The 22,416-nt window shown below is 32.5% G+C and overlaps 2 protein-coding genes across 3 annotated transcripts in view; one reads left to right on the top strand and one right to left on the bottom strand.

The window, feature by feature from the left end:
- Positions 1 to 2,732: 2,732 nt before the first annotated feature.
- Positions 2,733 to 22,416, bottom strand: part of LOC111506235 (F-box protein 42) — a 106,855-nt gene continuing 87,171 nt past the window's right edge. Inside the window, exons 1-5 of one of the 2 annotated variants that reach the window (XM_023161249.2) lie at positions 15,611 to 15,903; positions 14,844 to 15,425; positions 11,016 to 11,227; positions 7,986 to 8,252; positions 2,733 to 3,435 (exon numbers count right to left, since the gene is read on the bottom strand). In XM_023161249.2, coding sequence (XP_023017017.2) covers positions 3,016 to 3,435; positions 7,986 to 8,252; positions 11,016 to 11,227; positions 14,844 to 15,425; positions 15,611 to 15,737 — 1,608 coding nt within the window. In that variant the 5' untranslated portion in view covers positions 15,738 to 15,903 and the 3' untranslated portion in view covers positions 2,733 to 3,015. Of the gene's footprint in view, positions 3,436 to 7,985; positions 8,253 to 11,015; positions 11,228 to 14,843; positions 15,426 to 15,610; positions 15,904 to 22,416 lie in introns of those variants that run through there. The other variant, XM_074184028.1, reaches the window with a different exon arrangement.
- On the top strand, positions 19,024 to 21,746 carry Phb1 (Prohibitin 1). Its single transcript, XM_023161239.2, has 5 exons — positions 19,024 to 19,185; positions 19,270 to 19,363; positions 19,449 to 19,610; positions 20,933 to 21,272; positions 21,330 to 21,746. Exons 2-5 carry the CDS (start codon positions 19,273 to 19,275, stop codon positions 21,565 to 21,567), a joined length of 831 nt encoding a protein of 276 aa, XP_023017007.1. The 5' UTR covers positions 19,024 to 19,185; positions 19,270 to 19,272; the 3' UTR covers positions 21,568 to 21,746.

Raw genomic sequence — 22,416 nt, 5'->3', positions numbered from 1 at the left:
ATTAATTACGGTGGTGACATGAACTTTTTGCGCATGCGCAATTTTATAGGATATTTTCTTTATGCACATTTACGTTTTTATAATTCGATTATTTTGATTCAGATGAATCATAATAATGTCATAATGTCATAATAATACGGCATAGCATATAAATATTCATACATTAAATTTTTTTAACCTCTTTGAAATACAAATCATAAATTATAAAACAACAAAAATTAATTGGCGCTCCGGGGCGACTTCTATGACTCCAGTGGCGCACTTGCTTTTTCAGCTGCAGTAAAACCCGGAAAAATCTGCAGCACCACATCATTTGAAGATCTTGATCATTCAGATAATCAGGAGAAGTACAAAAAACAACACATATGACTCTCTTTCATTTCTATGGCCGTTGCTTCTCATTCGAGTGTATTTGACAAGACCCCTCCTGTTCATAGTGAACAGAAGCTTCGTCCGGGGGCGCAGCCGTCTTGCTCAAGACAATGCTGCCACCCTAAGTTTTTTCACTTACTTCTTATTTTAACAAAAATACTTAATTTTCTTGCAGTCCTCTCAATATGACTTTCACAAATGACACATCTATTATCGCACTGATGAAGAAATTCCAAAAATCCACGGCCTTCGAACCCGAAAAATAGTGACACTGAAAATCTCGGCCGCGAAAGCTTTAACCATTACTTGTAATATTTATTCGGAAATAACTTCATTTCATGACAATATTGACATCTTGAAATGACAACTGAAGTTTTGATTTCGTGAACAAAAAAAATAGCTTTCATCCAAATCTACACAAATCTAACAACACTGTAATAGTCTGTTGTCTGTAAACATATAGAACACTACCCTCTGTCGTCGTTTCTTTTTGGACGAGAGAACTACTGGCAAATATTACAGAACATCAAAAGAAAGCTGCATTCGAGTTGATGCCTTCAACTCTTGAGATTAACGCTAAATATCATCTCTTTTGAAATTCAGAGTGGAACAGTTCAATTCGTTTTTGAGGAACTCCATAACAGATGAAGAAGGAATCAATAGGCCATTATCAATTATTTATTTATAGATAATGTTAGATGATAACTGTGTGAAAGTATTTTATTTAGAACAATATTTTATTCATATTTATTGTCATTTGTTTATTAACATAATTTTGCAAATACAACAATTTGTTCGTCAACACCAGAGAAGGTAGGTAAATAGTTTGTGTTATATTGCGCCAAAACGAAAGCAAAACCCAATATTAGAGAGACAGTGAGAGGGAACACATAAAGAGAAGAAGTGGAAAATCAAATTTCATTTTCATGCCATAGCTATTTAGAGTATTTAGACCAGAATATTTACGAAATTAAAAGAGAAGATTTCAAATCTGGGCGGATATAAGAGAACTTGAAACAATAAAGACACACTTCTCTTTTTTTGCCTATCAACTGAATTAACTGTAATTTTATAGCTCAGATATAATCGTGGTAAATGTTAAAAAATAATTTTTTGTCAATATTTATCGTAATTTCAAAATAACTGGGAGTAATTTGAGGAAGAAAAGTATATCTCCATAACTATTGGAAAATGAATTATTAACTACCGCAACTCACCTGGGAATTAGAAAAAAATTAATTTTCCTTCATAATTTGAGTATTATTCATCATGTGAGGGCGATGACATCTCCGCTTTCAAAGACGGTATAGTTCAAGTAAAAGATATAGTGCCCCCTACCTTCCAGCAGTTCCCCTTTAATAACACACACAACGACGGTACTCATCGCTACATTCTGTTGGTCACCTTAACATGACTTCAAATTTAATTTTATAACTCTTCAGCCAATCATAAAACTCGGTTAGTAAAAATTATTCAATAGGAACCGCCAATTTGTCAATTCCTTTGTATTGTTTTTTTGGCCTTTGACTTCGCCAGACACCTTTAAGATTACTATATCAGCTACTTCGACTATACAAACAGATAACTCCAATCCTGAAATCCAAATAATTCTAAAGATTATATCGAAGAGAAATGCATATATCTTTGTGTTAGGAATCACACGTTGAAAGGTAATACCTCGTTAGCCCTCAGCTCGCACAAGTTGTGACTTCTGAGGGTTGTCATTCGTAGGGGTGCGATAGATGGTTAACAGAAAAAACATATAGGTTAGTCTATATACATACATATACAAAGCCTACATATAACAAAACTAGAACCTTTGTATATGGATAGTCTATATAGAAAGCTAGAACCTACTATGTAGATAATCTATTTAGAGATTTAATTGTTCAATTTCGAAGTACTATTATTCAAATTTATGATTAGTGAACATAAAAAAATACTTCAATTTCAAATGCATATCTACTTTCATCAGAATATTTGGTAGGCATACAGAATATTTTATATTGATTTTTTCCAATCTTTATTTGACTAATTTGAAATATAAATGATGGTACACTTTTCTAAAAGTACCTGCTGATAAATGAATAGATGATAGAATCAGTAAGAAGAATGAAATCATTATATTATTAGTCAAAAGACAATTTCAAGAATTGAGTTGAGATAGTTCAGTTTAAAAATCGAAATTCAGTTCAAAAATTGGAGAATTAGTATAAAATTGGAATGTTCTATTCGGAATTATGGCTAAATTTTGTAGACACTCATCAACATTTGATAAAAAGATGGTGTTAATTATATGTACTTCAAAATGAGTTTCATTAAGGAAAGGTAACTAGATATCTTTAAAAAAAGAAGACAAAATTGTCCGAAATTTTATTTCAAAATAAATTAGGTAAATAACTGGTACCAATAAATAGGTGAAATGTTAGCTCTAAAGTGGAATGAAAAGAAAAATAAAAATCTTTTGCTGAAAATCGCTGACTTAATTATAACTAAATCACAAGATCTCATTCCTTTACATTTCACCTGCCTTGTACATTGAGTATATAAAAAATTAAAATAAACATTTAATCCGTGGGATTAAATGAACTCCGAGGAACACTTCGAAAACGAAAATGGCACAATAAAAACGTCTGTAGCCCTTCAAATAACGTAGCTAGGTGCTGTAATAAAGTGCAACGTGTTGGAAATCTGGCTACTCAGATTCTTTGAAAACCCTAACGAATTGAAATCTTTCTGTATCCCCCCAAACATAATCAATTCTGACTTTCCCTTAACCAAGGTGTACAAAATTTTTTCTTCTGGTCCATTCTTCAATTTCTTTGGTGGTATCCACGTTGCTATGTTTCCATTCGCCAAAACCTGGGAGATGTCCAAGACGTACAGCCCCAAAAAGTGTGTTTTCTTCTCTCTTTTGAATGCGCCTTTGGTGAGATTTTCCTCGACTTTGAGTAGGTTAGCCAGACGCTTTTCTCTCATTTTATCTGATTCTTGTGTGCGCCGACTTCCCTCAACATTGAAAGCAGCCAAATTGATACCTGAAGATCCTGGAAGACAGTTTATCTGAAACAAATTGATTAATAGTATATATGATGGAATCGGCCAATACTTGATGAAAATCCATAACTAACGTATTCCAAAAACACTTTATTGTGAGATTTTCACTAAATTGTTTTACAAAAACGCAACACGTGTTTCGCCATACAATGGCTTCATCTGGCGTGTCTTTCAATTCTACACATTCCATACTAAATATATATATAGTTTATGGAGTACCTCAGTTTCTAACAAATTAAATTAACTGCACTTATGTACCATTTTCACATTTGAAAAAATATATTCAGTAACGGAGAGTTATTGAGTTCTAATTGATCATTCAGTAAATTACCCGAATTCCTGAATCTATTGATTTCTAAACATTCTAGAAGATTAAGTTTCAAACTCTTTTCTTCTAACGAATTAAAGAACATAGGAGTAGTTTTGTAAATAGAAAGACCAATTCCACATTTGCAAACCATCTTTTAGCAGAAGGACATGAGTTCAATCACGAGTACGAGGTGTTACATTTAGAAGAAAAGAGTTTGAAACTTAATCTTCTAGAATGTTTAGAAATCAATAGATTCAGGAATTCGGGTAATTTACTGAATGATCAATTAGAACTCAATAACTCTCCGTTACTGAATATATTTTTTCAAATTTGAAAATGGTACATAAGTGCAGTTAATTTAATTCGTTAGAAACTCAGGTACTCCATAAACTATATATATATATATATATATATATATTTAGTATGGAATGTGTAGAATTAGTTGAAAGACACGCTAGATGAAGCCATTGTATGGCGAAACACGTGTTGCGTTTTTGTAAAACAATTTAGTGAAAATCTCACAATAAAGTGTTTTTGGAATACGTTGATTAATAGTACACATTTTGATAACCAGATAGTAACTGCTCGAATAATTTCATCACAAAACACTATAAGGAAAATAATAATTTGAAATATTATAGATTTACTTGATTAGTGTACATAAACAAGGAAAATACAGCAAATAGCTTGAAAAAGGAGTCACAGAATAATGTATAATGTACCTAATAATAAAGATTAATAAAAACAGCTACAGCACAAGATACCCACTGTATAAATAATGGAACAGAACAGATCAAACATTACTAAAAACTGTATGCCATGCACCAGGAGGGGAATTAATAATACCTTTACAGGGTGAGTTGTTGTCACCTGTGGAATAAAGAGTTTTGATTCTGAAGTATGTAAACCCCAGTAGGGGGGTTCATACCTTTTCACTGGGGTTTATACCCACTGGGTTATATACCCCAGTGAAGAGTAGTAGTAGTAATCTTCATTATAGGATACATCCTAATCTTACAAGACATAATAACTAATTGACAATTTAAATTTCCACAGTGCCAAAAATATTAATAAAATTCAAGTCTGTATATAGATAATAACAATAATGAAGATAAACTAAATAAAAAGATAATAATAAAAAATATACAATTTATAAGACCCAATGTTGATATAGTAACATTCATATAATATACATATTTTCCAACTAACTAACGCTTTAGGTATTCCAATAATTTACTTTTAAACCCTCTTACAGTATTTTCTTTATTGAAAACCAAAAATTCATTAAAATATGTTGGTTGGAGACTTTTGGTTACTTTAAATATAATAACCATTGTTAAAAAGAATAATCGACAGCCATTGTAGTATATTTAACATGTGATCAATGGAAGTATAATGACTGAATCTTAATATAATTCTCATGGCCCTATTTTGGAGTTTTTGAAGTTGGAAAAGCCTATTTTGGTTTATTAAATGCATTAAAGTTGGACAGTACTCAAAATGAGGTTTATTTATACAATTATAAGTTAATATCCTGGAGTTAATACTCAAATTATTTGCTATCCTAGAAAAAAAAATATGATTTTTTTTATTTTATTTTTTATAATGTATTCAGCATGACTCAAGGTGTTGTCTACAATAAATTCCAGATACTTTATTTCAGACACATATTCAAAGGAAGTGTTACCAATTTCAATTTTTATTTCATTATAATCAATAGAGTTCTGTTTATATTTAGTTGTTATCACCATAGCTTTTGTTTTATCTGCATATAATTTTAATTTATTCATATGTAAATATTTTTCGATGTTCTTCATAAAACCTTTCAGAGTATCTACAGCATCATTGAGTTCTATATTCGAAGTATAAACTAATGTATTGTCTGCAAACAGATTAAGTTCATGTAGCCCAGGAACATAATAAATATCATTTAGGTATATAATAAATAAAAATGGGCCAAGTACACTTCCCTGGGGAATACCATTGTTGATATCTATCTCATCAGATATTTTTGAACCAATTTTTGTTTTTCTGTTTTCTTTCACTAAGGTAACTAAGAAACCATGCCAGCACAGAGCTTGTTAACCCATAATAATTTAATTTTTTTATCAAAATGTTTCTGTCAATTGTTTCAAATGCGCGCTTGAAGTCAAGAAAGACAGCTACAGCGTATTTATTTTCATCATACATATTTTTGCATCTAGAGAAAGTATACTGAATAGCTGATTCACAGGAATGATTTTTTCTGAATCCCTACTGTTTACCTAAGAATAATTCATTATCATCAAAGTATGCAACTGATTGTTCGTAAACTGCTAGTTCAAGGACTTTCAGCAAAGTTGTAAGAGTATTAATTGGGCGAAAATCGCTTGCTTCAATTGTATTACTAACCTTTGGTATAGGAATAACAGAAGTTATCTTCAGTTGATCTGAAAATATTCCTTTATCTAGAGATGTATTCACCAGGTTTAATATCACATACCCAAATACCTCGAATGTTTCTTTTAAAAATTTGCTATTCAGTACTTCAGACTTGTTTTTATTGTCTAAGGAATGAATAATCTTCCGCAGTTGAGTCATCGTTAATAGTTTGAATTTGGAAAAAGAACTGTTTAAAACTGAATAATTTGTGGATGACCATTCATCAGATTGAGGGATACTTTTAGAGATATTTGAAATACTATTAACAAAGTAATTATTGAAATTCTCAGCAATCTCATGTTCATTTTCACTAATTGTTATTGAATTGTTTTCACGAAAGATGATTTTATTCATTTTACTATTGTTAACCGGATTTATTATCAGATATACTGGATTTGGATCCACCTACTAAAATTTGTCATTATAGAATTCATCTCAACTTACTAAAGCTTGTCTATCAACCAATCTTTTCTACCTATTTTGATGCTGGTCGAACACCTAATATCTTTTATATAGTCTCGATGAAAGAATACTTTATATGCTGTTATAGCTGTTAGAATTGCAGGGTTCACAAAAATTTGATTAATTCATGTATCTCACTACTTGTTTTTATAACACTAATGTACCCTCAAAAAGTTGATTATAAAATTCACCCCAAAAGGGAATTGTGCATTTTGCTAATGGTACAATATTATAGCATGCGCCTAATAGCTGTTTGTTGTATGAAGCTATTGAACGTAACATCAAGAAAGATTTTCACAGACATACTTCGCATGATATGATTCTACTTGCTTTACAGTTTTGATGAGATATGTTTCTCAAATTTCAATTTCCCATGATGCAAATTCGCATAAATATTCAGCTATCTTCATTTTAAATTACTTCATTATTGTTTTACTATTTTGTGTTTCAATTGTAGGCGTTACTCATGAGTATGTGTGGATGTTCACAACCTAGCATTGGAAATAAGACTGTTTATTTATATGACCTGCTACAAACATTATGTATCGTAGTTAAATAAATTATCTATCCAGAAGGAAGTCATCCACGCTACATCTGACCTAACCAGATTTTTTTTTCATAATATTGACAGTAAAAATTTATTGGAATTACTAATTTACTGCAATTGTTTTTCATCTGGAGATGTATCTTAAACTAGCCAATAATTTTATAAGAAAAAAGTAAGTAATAGTAACAGACTAGTACTTCTTTTCAAATTAGCTTCTCAAGTTTGGAAAATGTTAATAATAAAAATTATCAGTCTGTTAGTAGTATCCTCCCAATCAATGTACTAACCTTTTATAAAAAATGAGATGAGAAACAGTTAAGAGTCTTTATATTCAATTTAATAACAAGGGTTATCTGGGTAAAATTATACCTAAAACATAAACAGACACCACAAAATTGTCTTAGTTAACAAGAGAAAATTAAAATGAAATTCATATTGCATTTTCTATAAGATATAAAGAAAAAAATAGCACATATATTCAGTTCAGTTAGAGTGAACAGAAAAAAAAAATTTTTCAATAAATTGATGAATGTAGCCGTTACTTCGTGGTAGGAAATCATAATGAAGAAAAGGGAATTGAAACTTTCTATGTTTTTTACAACTTTTATTTGTAACTAACGTTACTGCAGTTTCGTCCTATAAGGACATTTTCAAATTTATACATAAGTTTAATGTTCAAAAATAAAAGTGATAAAAAACATAGAAAGTTTGAATTCTCTTTTCTTCAAATTCAATTTTGGTAAGCAAAAATGTATTCTGTCTCATTCTAATGTTTTGTTGGATTCACGTCAATCTCATACAAACTAAACTACTTACCCTGATGTTTTCCCTGCCTAAATTTCCACCTGTAACTACCACAGGTTCTTCGTCTTCTGCCTCCCTTTTGGAATTCCTTAGAGTGCCACGCTTTCCATTAACGTTCTCGTCCTTATCATTATTTCTAGAAGCAAGATCTATCCGAGCTGAACGTCCGTCTTCAGGAACAGTCCTGTTGTCGATGTTCCATGTGTTTTTAGGATAGTATGCTATTGGTGAAATTTCTGGCTCCTGTATCCTGTTTAACATCACAATTTTATCGCCTATCTACAATAAAAACACAAAAATACGATAGGATTGGAAGAAATGTAGATTTATTTACTAAAGTAACTTCCCAGACCTTTCGCTAACCGACTTCCATCTTTTCAAGCAATTCAATAACTCTCTCACCGGTAGAACTTTTGCCAATCAGGACCATACAAAAAACGGTATTCAGTCGTCAGCATTTTATATGCTGGCAGAAATAACTGACTTGTGTAACGTTGGCACAAAAGTGCACTGGTTCAAATGGCGCTTATTTTAATAAAATTGAATAAATATTCACTGAAATACAACAGTTCATTATACTCATGAAAACGGACAAAACTTTTGAAACAACCTGATAGTTGTTTCGGATGGACTTTTTTTAAAGGGTTCATTGAGGATAATTACTTTTTTCCCTTCTTTGAAACTCTTCCACCCTTTCATATGGAATGATGTAGAAATAGCAAGGCCAAGAAGGTTAAAAAATGAATGGTATTTCGAGAGTCTGTCCTTTTACATACTATCTCTTGGCTAGTTAATATATGACTCACATTTGGTCTGAAAATTGAAACTCATCGGTTGAGTTGAATATGATTTGAACATAAAATTGAAAAGAAAAGACTGCATTTTTGGGAAAGAAAGTTTTTGGCTTTCTACTACTCCATTTTGATACAAAAACAAGGATGAGGGAATCTTCTAAGGAAAGGAAGGAAGTAATCAATTTTAAAATGAGTAACTCTATACATGGATGTGTAGATCATGCAAAGAAGTAACTTTCAGACACAAACTGAAAGAAATTCCTCCTGAAACAGCTACTTTCATATAAACATTGAATTACACGAAAGAAAAAATTCTTTCAAAACAAATACTTCTATATGAACACTGAATTATACAGAAGATACTTTTCTCTACTCAGTTTGTATTTCAAACATTCGTTGTGGAATAAAAATCAGATATCATTCACATGAGTTCTATTTTAAATGAATGGTAATAAATTGCACTTACATGGAACACTGTCACCCTTTCTGGTATACACCGATGTTTCGCCTTAAGACACTTGCCACAAGACTCTTTAGTACCAAATTGGATAACATTATAGAAAATACACACAGTTCATTCATGAATTACGATTTTTATTGTCACGGAATAAGCTTGATCTGCTTATGTCATCGATGATATCGTAATGTCATTCATTAACCTATTTGATTTAATCCCAGCCAAAAGGAATCTTATTTGAATTGAAGGGGTTATATTTTTAGGTGTGATTAATTTTTGGGAAAGAAAGTTTTTGGCTTTCTACTACTCCATCTTGATACAAAAAAAAAATCGTAATTCATGAATGAACTGTGTGTATTTTCTATAATGTTATCCAATTTGCCTTGTGGCAAGTGTCTTAAGGCGAAACATCGGTGTATACCAGTAAGGGTGACAGTGTTCCATGTAAGTGCAATTTATTACCATTCATTTAAAGTAGAACTCATGTGAATGATATCTGATTTTTATTCCACAACGAATGTTTGAAATACAAACTGAGTAGAGAAAAGTATCTTCTGTATAATTCAGTGTTCATATAGAAGTATTTGTTTCGAAAGAATTTTTTCTTTCGTGTAATTCAATGTTTATATGAAAGTAGCTGTTTCAGGAGGACTTTCTTTCAGTTTGTGTCTGAAAGTTACTTCTTTGCATGATTTACACATCCATGTACAGAGTTACTTATTTTAAAATTGATTACTTCCTTCCTTTCCTTGGAAGATTCCCTCATCCTTGTTTTTGTATCAAGATGGAGTAGTAGAAAGCCAAAAACTTTCTTTCACAAAAATTAATCACTCCTAAAAATATATCCCCTTCAATTCAAAAGACTGCATGTTATGATGACAAGAAATTAAAACAAGGAAAGTAGGTTGGATGTTCATTTAACTGGGGCAGATTGTTATACTGCTAGTTTTTGGTTGAAATCCAAATCAGTATCATGATGATATGCTAACTTGATTAGTGAAATGCATTCGAGAAAAGTTAGATAGTTCTGGTTTGAAGTTCGAATTCAGATTGATTATAACATACTGAATATGAAGATTTGTAAGATGAACATGAAGTTTCTGTATTTGTGTTATGAATCGCACGTTAACAGGTACGAACCCGTTAATCCTTGGCTAGGACAGGTTTAGACTTTTGAAAGTGGTTGTTTGTACGGAGGCAACAGGTGGTTAACAGAAAACAGTTTTTTTCTATTTGAACCTTAAAGTACTAAAACCACTAGAAGGTGAAAGTGGTAATCAGAATCAACAAATCTTTTTTTTTGGAAAATTATGTGTCTGTCTATAGTGATTCTGTGGCCCTTTCAATTTTATTATGAAAGAAGATATGAAGAAGAAAGAAGAGATGAATTGAAATTTTCCTTAGTGATTGTGTTGATGTTGTAGATCTCTTTAGAGTTTGAGTAGAGTGATGCAATTTTAGTTTCAAGGAAATATGTTTCCTTTCATGGTTGACAAAAAAAACCCTTTTTTTCAAATTTTGATAGCTAGAGAGTTATATCATATCTAAAATCATACATGTTTGCAAAAATCTAATAATTGAGAATTGAAAAAAGCAAAAAAGAAAAAATATCACTAATCTAATCACAAAAAAAGTCCATAGACAAGTTGAAAACCTATAAAAGTATACAAAGTTATTAGTTGTCAAAAAAAATTTGCAGGTGAAGGTTTCATCTCTAGACAGCACAAGTTCTAGACTGGTTTTGAAAAAACTTTTGGAACTTACCGCATACAGAATTACTTGAAAACCTACCTTACAGCCTGGAATGCTCCACATTTTTGAAGGTTCATTACATTTCCCAATAATTTCCACTTTCTTCCACCTCCAAAGATCCCCAGACATATTTAACAGCCAGCAATCACAGTAATGAAATTTCGGGCCCCCAGAGCCCCCTAAGATTAATAAGTTTTCATCATCCAAAACAACTTGAATTTGTCCAAATCGTCCATTTGGTTTAGGGCCACCTGCAAAATGAAAAAACATATGGGAAAATGTGGCATATGGGTGTTTTTCAAAGTTTTGATCAATTTATATATCTTCACAATTAGTAACTGATTTCAAACACCTTGTGTAAGATTTTGGAAATCTTAAACCTAGAGAACGATGAAATAAAGCATTTTAAAAATGCATCATTAGCTCATTTACTTGAAGGAATTACTGCAGAGCAGAATTCCTAGTTTTTTTTTAAATAAATAACTGAATATATCGAGTTTTTGGTAAAGAATGTAATGCATAAACTTATACTCAAATAAGAAAATAAACATTTTGAAATGAATTATATCAGTCTTCTAATGGATATAATTCAATGTTCAGCTTGGTATTAGCCAGGGAAGAAGTTGTTTTCTGGCAGGCATTCAACAGAACCTACTGATTAACGGAAAAACAGGTTTTTTAAACAAATTTTTACTGTATTTCACTAGTTAGGACTTCCATTGTCTACTATACAGTGCTAGTCAAAAGTCCCCTCCCCCCCTCGTATCTTTGGAACGGGTATACTTATAATAATGAAATTTGGAGGGTGGAAATAAACGGATGTAGGCTTCTTAACTGGTCATAACAGGTGACGCAATAGTCATAAATGACGTCACAAGGCCACTGTGACCAAACATTTTAAATGGGACCCTATGGCAAGTGACAGCTCGTTTGAAAGGTATTGAAAATACCTATTCAGTCATACCAATTTTGTTAGGGTTTCGGCTGATTTTGATTGATAAATTGAAGAAATACGAAAATTATTGTTTCGCATTTAATTAATAAAAATTTTAAAGTACGCCTCTGGTTCATTGTCAAAAAGGTTGACGTGTTTGAATTATCTACTTGTCAAAAGTGTTTATACCTTGAAAATTTACCTAAGCTATTGTTTAACGAGACGTTTAAGTGTTTACATCGGCAAAATGGTATGTACTGTAGCCAACAAAGTAGCAGCTATCTTAATAATTGGTGAATGTAGAAATAATTTCCATGCAGCGGAACGACTGTTTAATGAGAGGTACCCCGATCGCCCTATATCGAGGGTTTATTTGAGGGAGCTTCTTCGGAAGTTTGAAGCATCAGGTAGTGTTCAAGATGCCAAACGATCTGGTCGACCAACAATTAGTGATGACAAAAAAATTGACATACTTGGAGAAATGGTAGTGAACCCTACTTCTTCCACAGCCCAAGTTGCGTCTATCTGTGAAGTCAGTCAAAGGACAGTACATAGGGTGTTGGCTAAAAACAAATTTCATCCATACAAATTAAAAATGGTGCACCAACTTTCAGATGATGACCCCGACCGAAGACTAGAATTCTGAGAAACTATGTCCGATAAAATGAACCAACAACCAGGCTACATACAGACAATTTGTTTTAGTGACGAAAGCACTTTCTTTCTCAATGGAAATGTTAACACTCAAAATGTGAGGTATTGGAGTGACACAAATCCTCACATCTTTCGTGAAAAACATACTCAATTTCCAGAAAAAGTAAATGTTTGGGCAGGTATTTTGGGAAACCACATAGTTGGGCCTCTTTTTCTCAATGCTAACTTAACCGGTGAATTGTATCTGGAGATGTTACAAACTGATATTGAGGCGTTAATTCTTGAAATTCTAGAAGATAATCCAGATGAATTCGACAACTTGGAAATAACGTTTCAACAAGATGGTGCTCCTGCACACTATTACGGTGCAGTAAGACGTTACCTAGATGAAGAATATCGTGGTAGATGGATTGGACGACGAGGTTCGATCGAATGGCCAGCTCGGTCACCGGACCTCACACCATTAGATTTTTTTCTATGGGGGTACTTGAAATCTAAGGTTTACGCTACAGCACCTGACAGTATTGCCATTCTGAAACAACGAATTGTTGAAGAATGTAGGGCAATTTCCGCTGACACACTGGGACGAGTACGACAAGAGTTTAGCAATAGGATGCATTACTGCCAGGAAGTAGATGGAGCACATTTTGAACACTTATTATAAGAACTGGTTCTTAAATCTTTATTAATTAAATGCGAAACTATAATTTTCGTATTTCTTCAATTTATCAATCAAAATCAGCCGAAACCCAAACAAAATTGGTATGACTGAATAGGTATTTTCAATACCTTTCAAACGAGCTGTCACTTGCCATAGGGTCCCATTTAAAATTTTTGGTCACAGTAGCCTTGTGACGTCATTTATGACTATTGCGTCACCTGTTATGACCAGTTAAGAAGCCTACATCAGTTTATTTCCACCCTCCAAATTTCATTATTAGAAGTATACCCGTTCAAAAGATACGAGGGGGGGAGGGGACTTTTGACTAGCACTGTATAAAATGATTTGAAATCCCTGAAACAACTAAAAAGAAGAATTAAAAATGAATAGCTGAAAATAAGAATTATATTAACCAAAATAAACCTGAAATGAAATAGTAGTGAAATAAAATACAAGTAAAAATAGAAAGAAAATAAAAATAAAAAGTGGAGCGATTCCAAGTCACGTTAGTTCGTTAGTGAACTAACGTGACTTGGAATCGCTCCACTTTTTATTTTTATTTTCGTTCGTTAGTGAACTAACGTTAGTTCATTAGTGAACTAACGTGACTTGGAATCGCTCCACTTTTTATTTTCATTTTCTTTCTATTTTTACTTGTATTTTATTTCACTACTATTTCATTTCAGGTTTATTTTGCTTAATATAATTGTTATTTTCAGCTATTCATTTTTAATTCTTCTTTTTTAGTTGTTTCAGGGATTTCAAATCATTTTATATAGTAGACAATGGAAGTCCGAACTAGTGAAATTCATCATGAAACATTGTCAATCAGCTTCAAACAAATTTTTACTGTGTAGCTAAGCTTGGAGAGATGAATATTTTGAGACTTTAGTTTGAAATATTCAGCTAGGTATCCAAAAATGAGAAAATGTATATTTTCTATTTGAAATATGGAGGTTTGTACCGATATTCGGTATAACCGAAAGTGATGCAGCAATACTATCAATTTCATTTGATAGAGTCCTATAATTCTCCAAAATATGGCTAAATGACAGTCATTATGCTGTGATCTGTATGCAGAAGAAATTAATTTTGGGTAAAGTTTGAAATTGTCATTTCCGTTGCCACTTTTGAAATAGTTCCTCATTTTATAGAAATACATTTTATTGGAAGTATCATAAACCAGTGTTTACCAAAACATATGGTTTTCAAAACATTTTGTATTACTCTCAAAAAAATTCCAAAACTCGTCCCAAATTTAGGTTTTTTTATTGTTATTGCCATTATAGAAAATAAAATATTGAAATGTATTCAGGACAACATGTGTTTCGCCATACACTGGCTTCTTCGGGAGTGTCTCTACTAGTAAAGCCGCCCGAGTATGGCGAAACACATGTTGCGTTTTTATAAAATTGTTTAGTGAAAATCTCACAATAAAGTGTTTTTTGAATACGTTAAATCTTTATATTTGTGAAGTATATACATTCCATACTTTCACTTCTCTTTTTATGTAAGTAACTTTGATTCAGATATATTTATATGGTATGCATTAATAAAATGTGAGAATGTGTCATATTTCACTACTTTTATCTAAAATAACATCATTCTTTGAACTCACTTTCAACTGCCTGTTTATGCCACGACCAAGAATTCAAATTTAACTTCCATATTTCATTTGATTTCTCACAGTGTACAGCATTGGAAGGCTTCTGCAGTCCCCCAAAAACAATCATCCACTCCCCTATAATGGATACAGAGTGACCTGCAACAGGGGGTGGCGTATTCAAAGTAGTTACAGATGTCCAACGATTCCCTATTATATCGTAAACATGAAGTTCATTGAATAGGTGCCAACTTTGATAAAGTGGATAAGATGGTGGATATGCCCAACCCCCAAATAGTATAAGAGTATCACCATGCTTAACGAGAGAGCTGCAGGCTTTGGGAGATGGGTAGTTGCCCATGGCGAGGGGACGTATCCATTGACGTTTCGATAAATCCAATCTCCAGAGATCATTGTAAGTGGTCATGGTGCAAGTGCAGCCTCCAAAAATGAACATTGAGTTTTCATGAACCACCGCATTGTGTGAATAGCGTTTCTGTATCGTAGGGGCCATGTCTAGAGGCGTTAATCTCTCCCATCTTATGTCGAAGTCGTTTATGGCTCGGTACAGATTTCGTTGCTTTATTTTCACTACATCTGAAAATAAATTATTAATGTGAGTTAATAAATAATTTTATGTTACACTAAAAAAAGATTGATGATCGTATTTGTCATGAAACAAAAGAGAACAAGGGCCAAATAATTCTAGGGGTCAACTGACTCTAACAAAGAATGTTTTCTAAAAATAGTTCAAAGTCAACAAATAGGCAAGTTAATCTTACTCAAAACACATCTTCGCCACCGTCTACAAACTACCATACACTCGTGTAAATCCTTGTAAGGCGGAATCAGCGATAAAATAAATTCCAACACTTCATCTGGTAAAATATCTATAGGAGAGTCTACCATATCTGCTTACGACTGAACTTTTCTGAATGTTTATTTATAATGAATGAGAACTACAAATGCTCAGGTTGATTACTCATTTGGGACTGGCTGCTGAGGGCCCATGTCAAAATATTTAAGGTTTACTTTTTTTTATTTTCATGTGGAATGTCAAAAAACCGTGTATTGAATGTCAATCTGACATGTGACATATAACTTCAACAGTAGTTCAATCTAATCGGTATGAATATAGCTATTTCACACTCTTAGCTAACGGTCCGCGACAAAATGAGAAATTAGAATGAAGTAAACTGAAGTAAACCCAATATTGGCGGGTAATTTATTCAACGATGAATTTACTCATTTTTCCATTTGAAACATATTATTATCAGTAGTGGACTACAAAAGCATATTTAATCTTGCTGAATAAACTCACTTGGCTTCTTCAATTGTTAACTCCTTTTACATATTAGATATCAAATTATCAATACATTTACCCGTTACTTGATGAAAATTAATAATGAATAATATAATGATAATATTCAACGAAAGTAATTTTTTGTGGAGGAAAAAATCAGTTTTTTATCGACCTTTTTTTGCGTAATTGTTACCTTCCACAATCTGAAAAAATATAAAAATTATAATGGAGAACTTTATACAAGTGTAGAAGGGCAAACTTTTTAGTTTACCCCGATAAGTTACTGCGTAAAAATCAAAGTATTTTTCACAAAGAAAAATCTTCTATTTATCAGTAACTTGTCGTATTTAACAATTTTGCCTATCAAAAAAATTATTAAGAAATAATACTTATCTTTTACGTTTCGGAGGCCAAAATCTGTCTCCGTCTTCAGAAATGGATAAAAATTCGAATATATACGCAGTTATTCCTTTTTTGAAAGCTTATTTCTTTACTTCTTCGACAGATGTCAAAGAAGTTTTGAAATATGAAATTATGTTAATGTTGTTGATTGACAACTGAAATATTCGATGTAATACAAGGTACTCTCCGATATCAATTTGTTGCCATTTCGCCACTATCCAAAGTTTTCTTCAAGATGGGTAGCCAAGTACGGTCGCCATTTCTAAGGAGCTATTCGAGATACAGTTCTCTCCAGACATGAGAATATACGCTGATTCTTTTAGCTTACGTCTCTTAGAATGAGGCTCATTGGTAATCTTTCTTGTCCTATTCCATTCCACCCGATGTTCACCGTCTGATTTTAAAATGTGTTCTGATAATTTTGATCCTGTCAATTGTCTATTTTTTATATAATCTCGATGTTCATTCTCACGCACTTTCAATGGTCTTGAGGTTTCACCAATGTAACTTTTACCACAACAACAAGGTATTTTATAAATACAATTTTTTGTTTTTTCTTCAGTGTTGTTGGGTTTTGTATGTGTGAGTATAGATCTTAGTGTATTTTTTGTTTTGAAAGTAGTTCTAAGAAATATCATTAATTAAATCTGTTTTGAAAGATAACGCTTATCCAGATTCTTTCATAAATTCAACGATAAATTCAATAGAAAATAAAGAGTCAATTAAAAACCAAACGAACATACAAACAGCTTCACAAATTCAACATCATCCAACTCAACAATTACCGACTCAACATCCAACGACACCTTTTACAACTAACGTTATACCTTACATTCCAAGACTATCTGAAAAAATAAGACGAATTGGAAATAGATATGATGTTAGAACTACTTTCAAAACAAAAAATACACTAAGATATATACTCACACATACAAAACCCAACAACACTGAAGAAAAAACAAAAAATTGTATTTATAAAATACCTTGTTCTAGTGGTAAAAGTTACATTGGTGAAACCTCAAGACCATTGAAAGTGCGTGAGAATGAACATCGAGATTATATAAAAAATAGACAGTTGACAGGATCAAAATTATCAGAACACATTTTAAAATCAGACGGTGAACATCGGGTGGAATGGAATAGGACAAGAAAGATTACCAATGAGCCTCATTCTAAGAGACGTAAGCTAAAAGAATCAGCGTATATTCTCATGTCTGGAGAGAACTGTATCTCGAATAGATCCTTAGAAATAGCGACCGTACTTGGCTACCCATCTTGAAGAAAACTTTGGATAGTGGCGAAATGGCAACAAACTGATATCGGAGAGTACCTTGTATTACATCGAATATTTCAGTTGTCAATCAACAACATTGACATAATTTCATATTTCAAAACTTCTTTGACATCTGCCGAAGAAGTAAAGAAATAAGCTTTCAAAAAAGGAATAACTGCGTATATATTCGAATTTTTATCCATTTCTGAAGACGGAGACAGATTTTGGCCTCCGAAACGTAAAAGATAAGTATTATTTCTTAATAATTTTTTTGATAGGCAAAATTGTTAAATACGACAAGTTACAGATAAATAGAAGATTTTTCTTTGTGAAAAATACTTTGATTTTTACGCAGTAACTTATCGGGGTAAAGTAAAAAGTTTGCCCTTCTACACTTGTATAAAGTTCTCCATTATAATTTTTAAATTTTTTCAAATTGTGGAAGGTAACAATTACCCAAAAAAAGGTCGATAAAAAATAATGATAATAATTAGTCAATTTTCACAAAAAAAATATTGTAGACGCGTTTCGCTAACGCCGTAGCTTCATTGGGAGTAATGTAAATATCAGATATGGAGTATCCACAGGATCTATTTTGAAACGAATTCTTTTCATTCTTTACGCATTTGATATAGAGCATACCAGAAGATCTACAATCGCCAATTTTCATAATATGAGTCCTATCATTTCTCAAAATACGGCTTAACAGCGGTCGTCGTGCTGGACTCTGTATGTTGTCATTTTCCAAAAAGTGTTCAACACAAAGCTTCCAAAAATTTATTGAAATGTATACGTGCATGTATGTTTTATAACTTTAGTTATTCTGATCAAAGAACGTAAACTTTCACGGCAGGAGATAACTGTGTGAAAGCTATTTTCCGGGTTTTTTGGCCGTGGTCTGCAGGTTTTTATGCCTCACGTTTCTTCTACTACTGCGGTAGACATTATTAAATGCGAACGTTTTTGATTTTCAACCTCATGACATATAAAATGTTTCTTTTGAAGTGTTTATCAAGTCATGAAGTTTAAAAAGTTAAATAACTTTTTTATACTGTATAAAAAACGAATTTGAGTGAGAACTGCAACAGTTTTCAAAAAATTCTATTGCAAAGATTTTGTACTCACCATCTCACCATAATTACTCACTGAACTTGATTAGTAATATATAAATATCATGTGTGACGGTAGTTGGTGTATTCTTTGTGTGTGACCTCCTTTAGAAAGCATGTGGGTATTAAAAATCGTCAATTGTCAAAATTCGGCATTGTGATCAGACATTTTCTTTATATTTTTTGTGTGAAATATTTCATTTTGAGTTTACGTATTAAGATTACAGGAGAATAAGATTATTTTCATCAATAATTCCAGTTAAAACATTGGTGAGTTTTATAAATTCCATCTTGAAAATTCTAACCTAAAATTGCGCAATTTTCTTATGTCTCGAATTCCCTGTTATATTTCAGATTATGTCTGCCGCTCAGGTATTTAATAGAATCGGACAGGTTGGATTAGGAATAGCATTAGTTGGAGGAGTTGTTAACTCTGCCTTGTATAATGGTGAGTTATCAAATTTATTCAATCACCCCTCCCATTTTTTCTCATACCCTTCATTTTTGATTTATTGGAACATTTTCAATTGCAGTGGATGGTGGACACAGGGCGGTAATTTTCGACAGATTCTCTGGAGTTAAAAAGCAAGTAATTGGAGAAGGAACACATTTTTTCATTCCATGGGTACAGAAACCAATCATATTTGATGTTAGGTCTAGGCCTAGGAACATTCCTGTTGTAACTGGAAGTAAAGGTAATTGCACAATTTATTGTTGAATCTAGCCTTTTCCAAAATCATGTTTATATAATTTCAAGTATAATTCAAATAAGCATTGACCCAATGTACCTACTAGCAGAAAAAAATCACATCCAACAGAGCAATTCAATATTACCATTATATTGCCTGAAATATATTAATTAAATTTGAATTGGATCATTGGAATGTGGATAGTGAAATTATCAAGTTCTTTATGTGCATACGTTCAATTAAGGTACATTTTTCAAATGAAATATTTCCAGATAAAAAATGAAACTGAAACCTTTGGCTAAATAAATTTAAAACAAGCACTTTTCCCAATAAGCAGAAGTGCAATACTTCTCTCGATGCGTGATTCTCCAACCAAGTTGGCGTCTTCAGATGTTTTCTTCATCTTCTGTAGGTGCCAACTTCGTTCCAGATGTCTGACTGCATTATTTATTTCTGTCGACCCATGGCCCATTTCTTTGGAAACATCCACAGAAAGGCAGAAAGTAATTAATTTCAAAATAAACTCTGCAAAGATATGTATAGACGTTACTTTCAGATACAAACTGCAAAACAAATACTCTTGAAACAACTACCTCTGTATAAACATTGTACTACATGAGAAAAAAATTACTTTTCAAACCATAACTTTTATATGAACATTGAATTATACAAAAACTGTCTTTTCCTATTCAGTTTGTACTACATGGTAGGAAGTCATCATGAAAATTTGAGAAATAAAACTTCCTCTGTTTTAATACAACTTGTACTTGTAATCAACGTAACTACAGTTTCATTCTATAAGAACATTTTCAAACAAATCCAATAAATACAATATTCGTTTGCAAATGACCATATAGGACGAAACTGCAGTAACGATAGTTACAAATACAAGTGGTATGAAAACATAGGAAGTTACACAATATAGTATATGAAAGGGATAAAATTTCACTTATACGGAACACTATCATCTTCAATGGCGGACAACAATGTTTCGAAATAAGACACTTGTTTTATTGCTTTTTCAGCACCAATTTGGATAACATTGCAAGGTTATGTATCCAAATTGCTGCTGCTCAATGTCTTATTCTGAAACATCAATGTCCGCCATTGAGGATGACAGTATATTCTATAATTGAAATTTTATCTCTTTCATATCCTATATTTTGCAGCATTCCATTGAAACATCTGATTCAGTTCCATAACGAATGCTTGGATTACAAACTGAATAGGAAAAAGTGTGTAGAGGTAGTGTGAACCTATGCTTTATCAATGAGAAATATTCCTTGATTGATACAGTGATTGATTGAAAAATTGGTGATTCATTTTAGATCTGCAGAATGTCAACATCACCCTTCGTATTCTGTTCAGACCAGTCCCAGACGAGCTTCCGAAAATATACACTATCCTAGGACAGGACTACGAAGAAAGAGTACTACCATCGATCACCACTGAAGTTCTCAAAGCCGTAGTAGCTCAGTTTGACGCAGGAGAACTGATCACCCAGCGTGACTTGGTATCACAAAAAGTCAGTGATGATCTGACAGAAAGAGCGGGACAGTTTGGTGTGATCCTAGACGACATTTCTTTAACACATTTAACATTCGGTAGAGAGTTTACACAGGCTGTTGAACTGAAACAAGTTGCACAACAGGAAGCAGAAAAAGCTAGGTTGGGCTTGGTTTGTTTGTGTTATTCAATAAGTATTCATATTATTCTTCATTTTAGATTCTTGGTAGAGAAGGCAGAACAGACCAAAAAAGCAACAATTCTCTCAGCTGAAGGTGATGCCCAAGCCGCTATTCTGTTGGCCAAAGCTTTTGGTGATGCTGGAGAGGGTCTTGTCGAATTGAGGAGAATCGAAGCAGCTGAGGATATTGCCTATCAACTGTCCAAATCAAGACAAGTATCATATCTTCCGGGAGGTCAGAACTTGCTGCTCAACGTGCCAACTCCAGGAAACTAATAAGGGAGCTTTTTATTTGTAATTGATCTACTACAGGAAGTCAAGTGTTGCTATTTTGGCTTCAGGAGTGGAATTTTGTCAATAGAAAGCTGGGATTTGTGGAGCTATACATTTTCTTATTATTTTTTATAAGCGTAGTTGTACTATATTGATTTGTTAATAAATCGTTAAGAAATTGATTTTTTATTGAGAAATAGTATCAACCAGAACTACAGATATACACAAAAATTGTATGTATTCTATTTATGATGGTCATGACTAAGAAGACCATTTGTATCATAGCTGTGTAGCAGATAACAATTTGAGTAAGTTCAAGTATAATGAAAATAAAATGCAGCCCATAATAATTGTTTACATATTAAGAATATTAAATAGATATTTATACCCTAGAATGAATAATCCAGACATCGACAAGAAGAGGACGATTGGTATGTACAACCATCATGAGAAAAAGTAGTAGTTGGAGCCTTGTAATGGACGAATTATTATGTATAGTCCAGGCAACGCTCTTAAAGCGCCTTAAGGATGTTCCTGTAATGCTTATGTCTTGTCCTTGAAAAAAAGTGACGGTACGTATGCAGCAGGCCCTGAATAGTATAACTAAATGGTCCATTTGATTAAGAAGGGCTGAACATAAGCCAAACGAAATCGACCATAGTAGCATTCACCAAGAAGGCCCAAAACAATAGTATTCTAAAATTTCCAGGTGGGGGGATGAATTTGTCTGAATATCAAATATAATAATAATAATAATAAACGTCTTTATTACTAGAAGCACACAAAAAAATAACAATATTAAGTTCTAACTAAAGTTACAGTGAAAGGCGAAGTTCAATTTTCGCAGCTATG

Source organism: Leptinotarsa decemlineata, unplaced genomic scaffold (genome assembly GCF_025532065.1).
Source record: "Leptinotarsa decemlineata unplaced genomic scaffold, Ldec_3_MD MMD2_tig00026354_RagTag_RagTag, whole genome shotgun sequence".
Classification (NCBI taxonomy): domain Eukaryota; kingdom Metazoa; phylum Arthropoda; class Insecta; order Coleoptera; family Chrysomelidae; genus Leptinotarsa; species Leptinotarsa decemlineata.
Note: the sequence above shows the minus strand (reverse complement) of the source record. Positions and strands in the feature narration are given on the sequence as shown.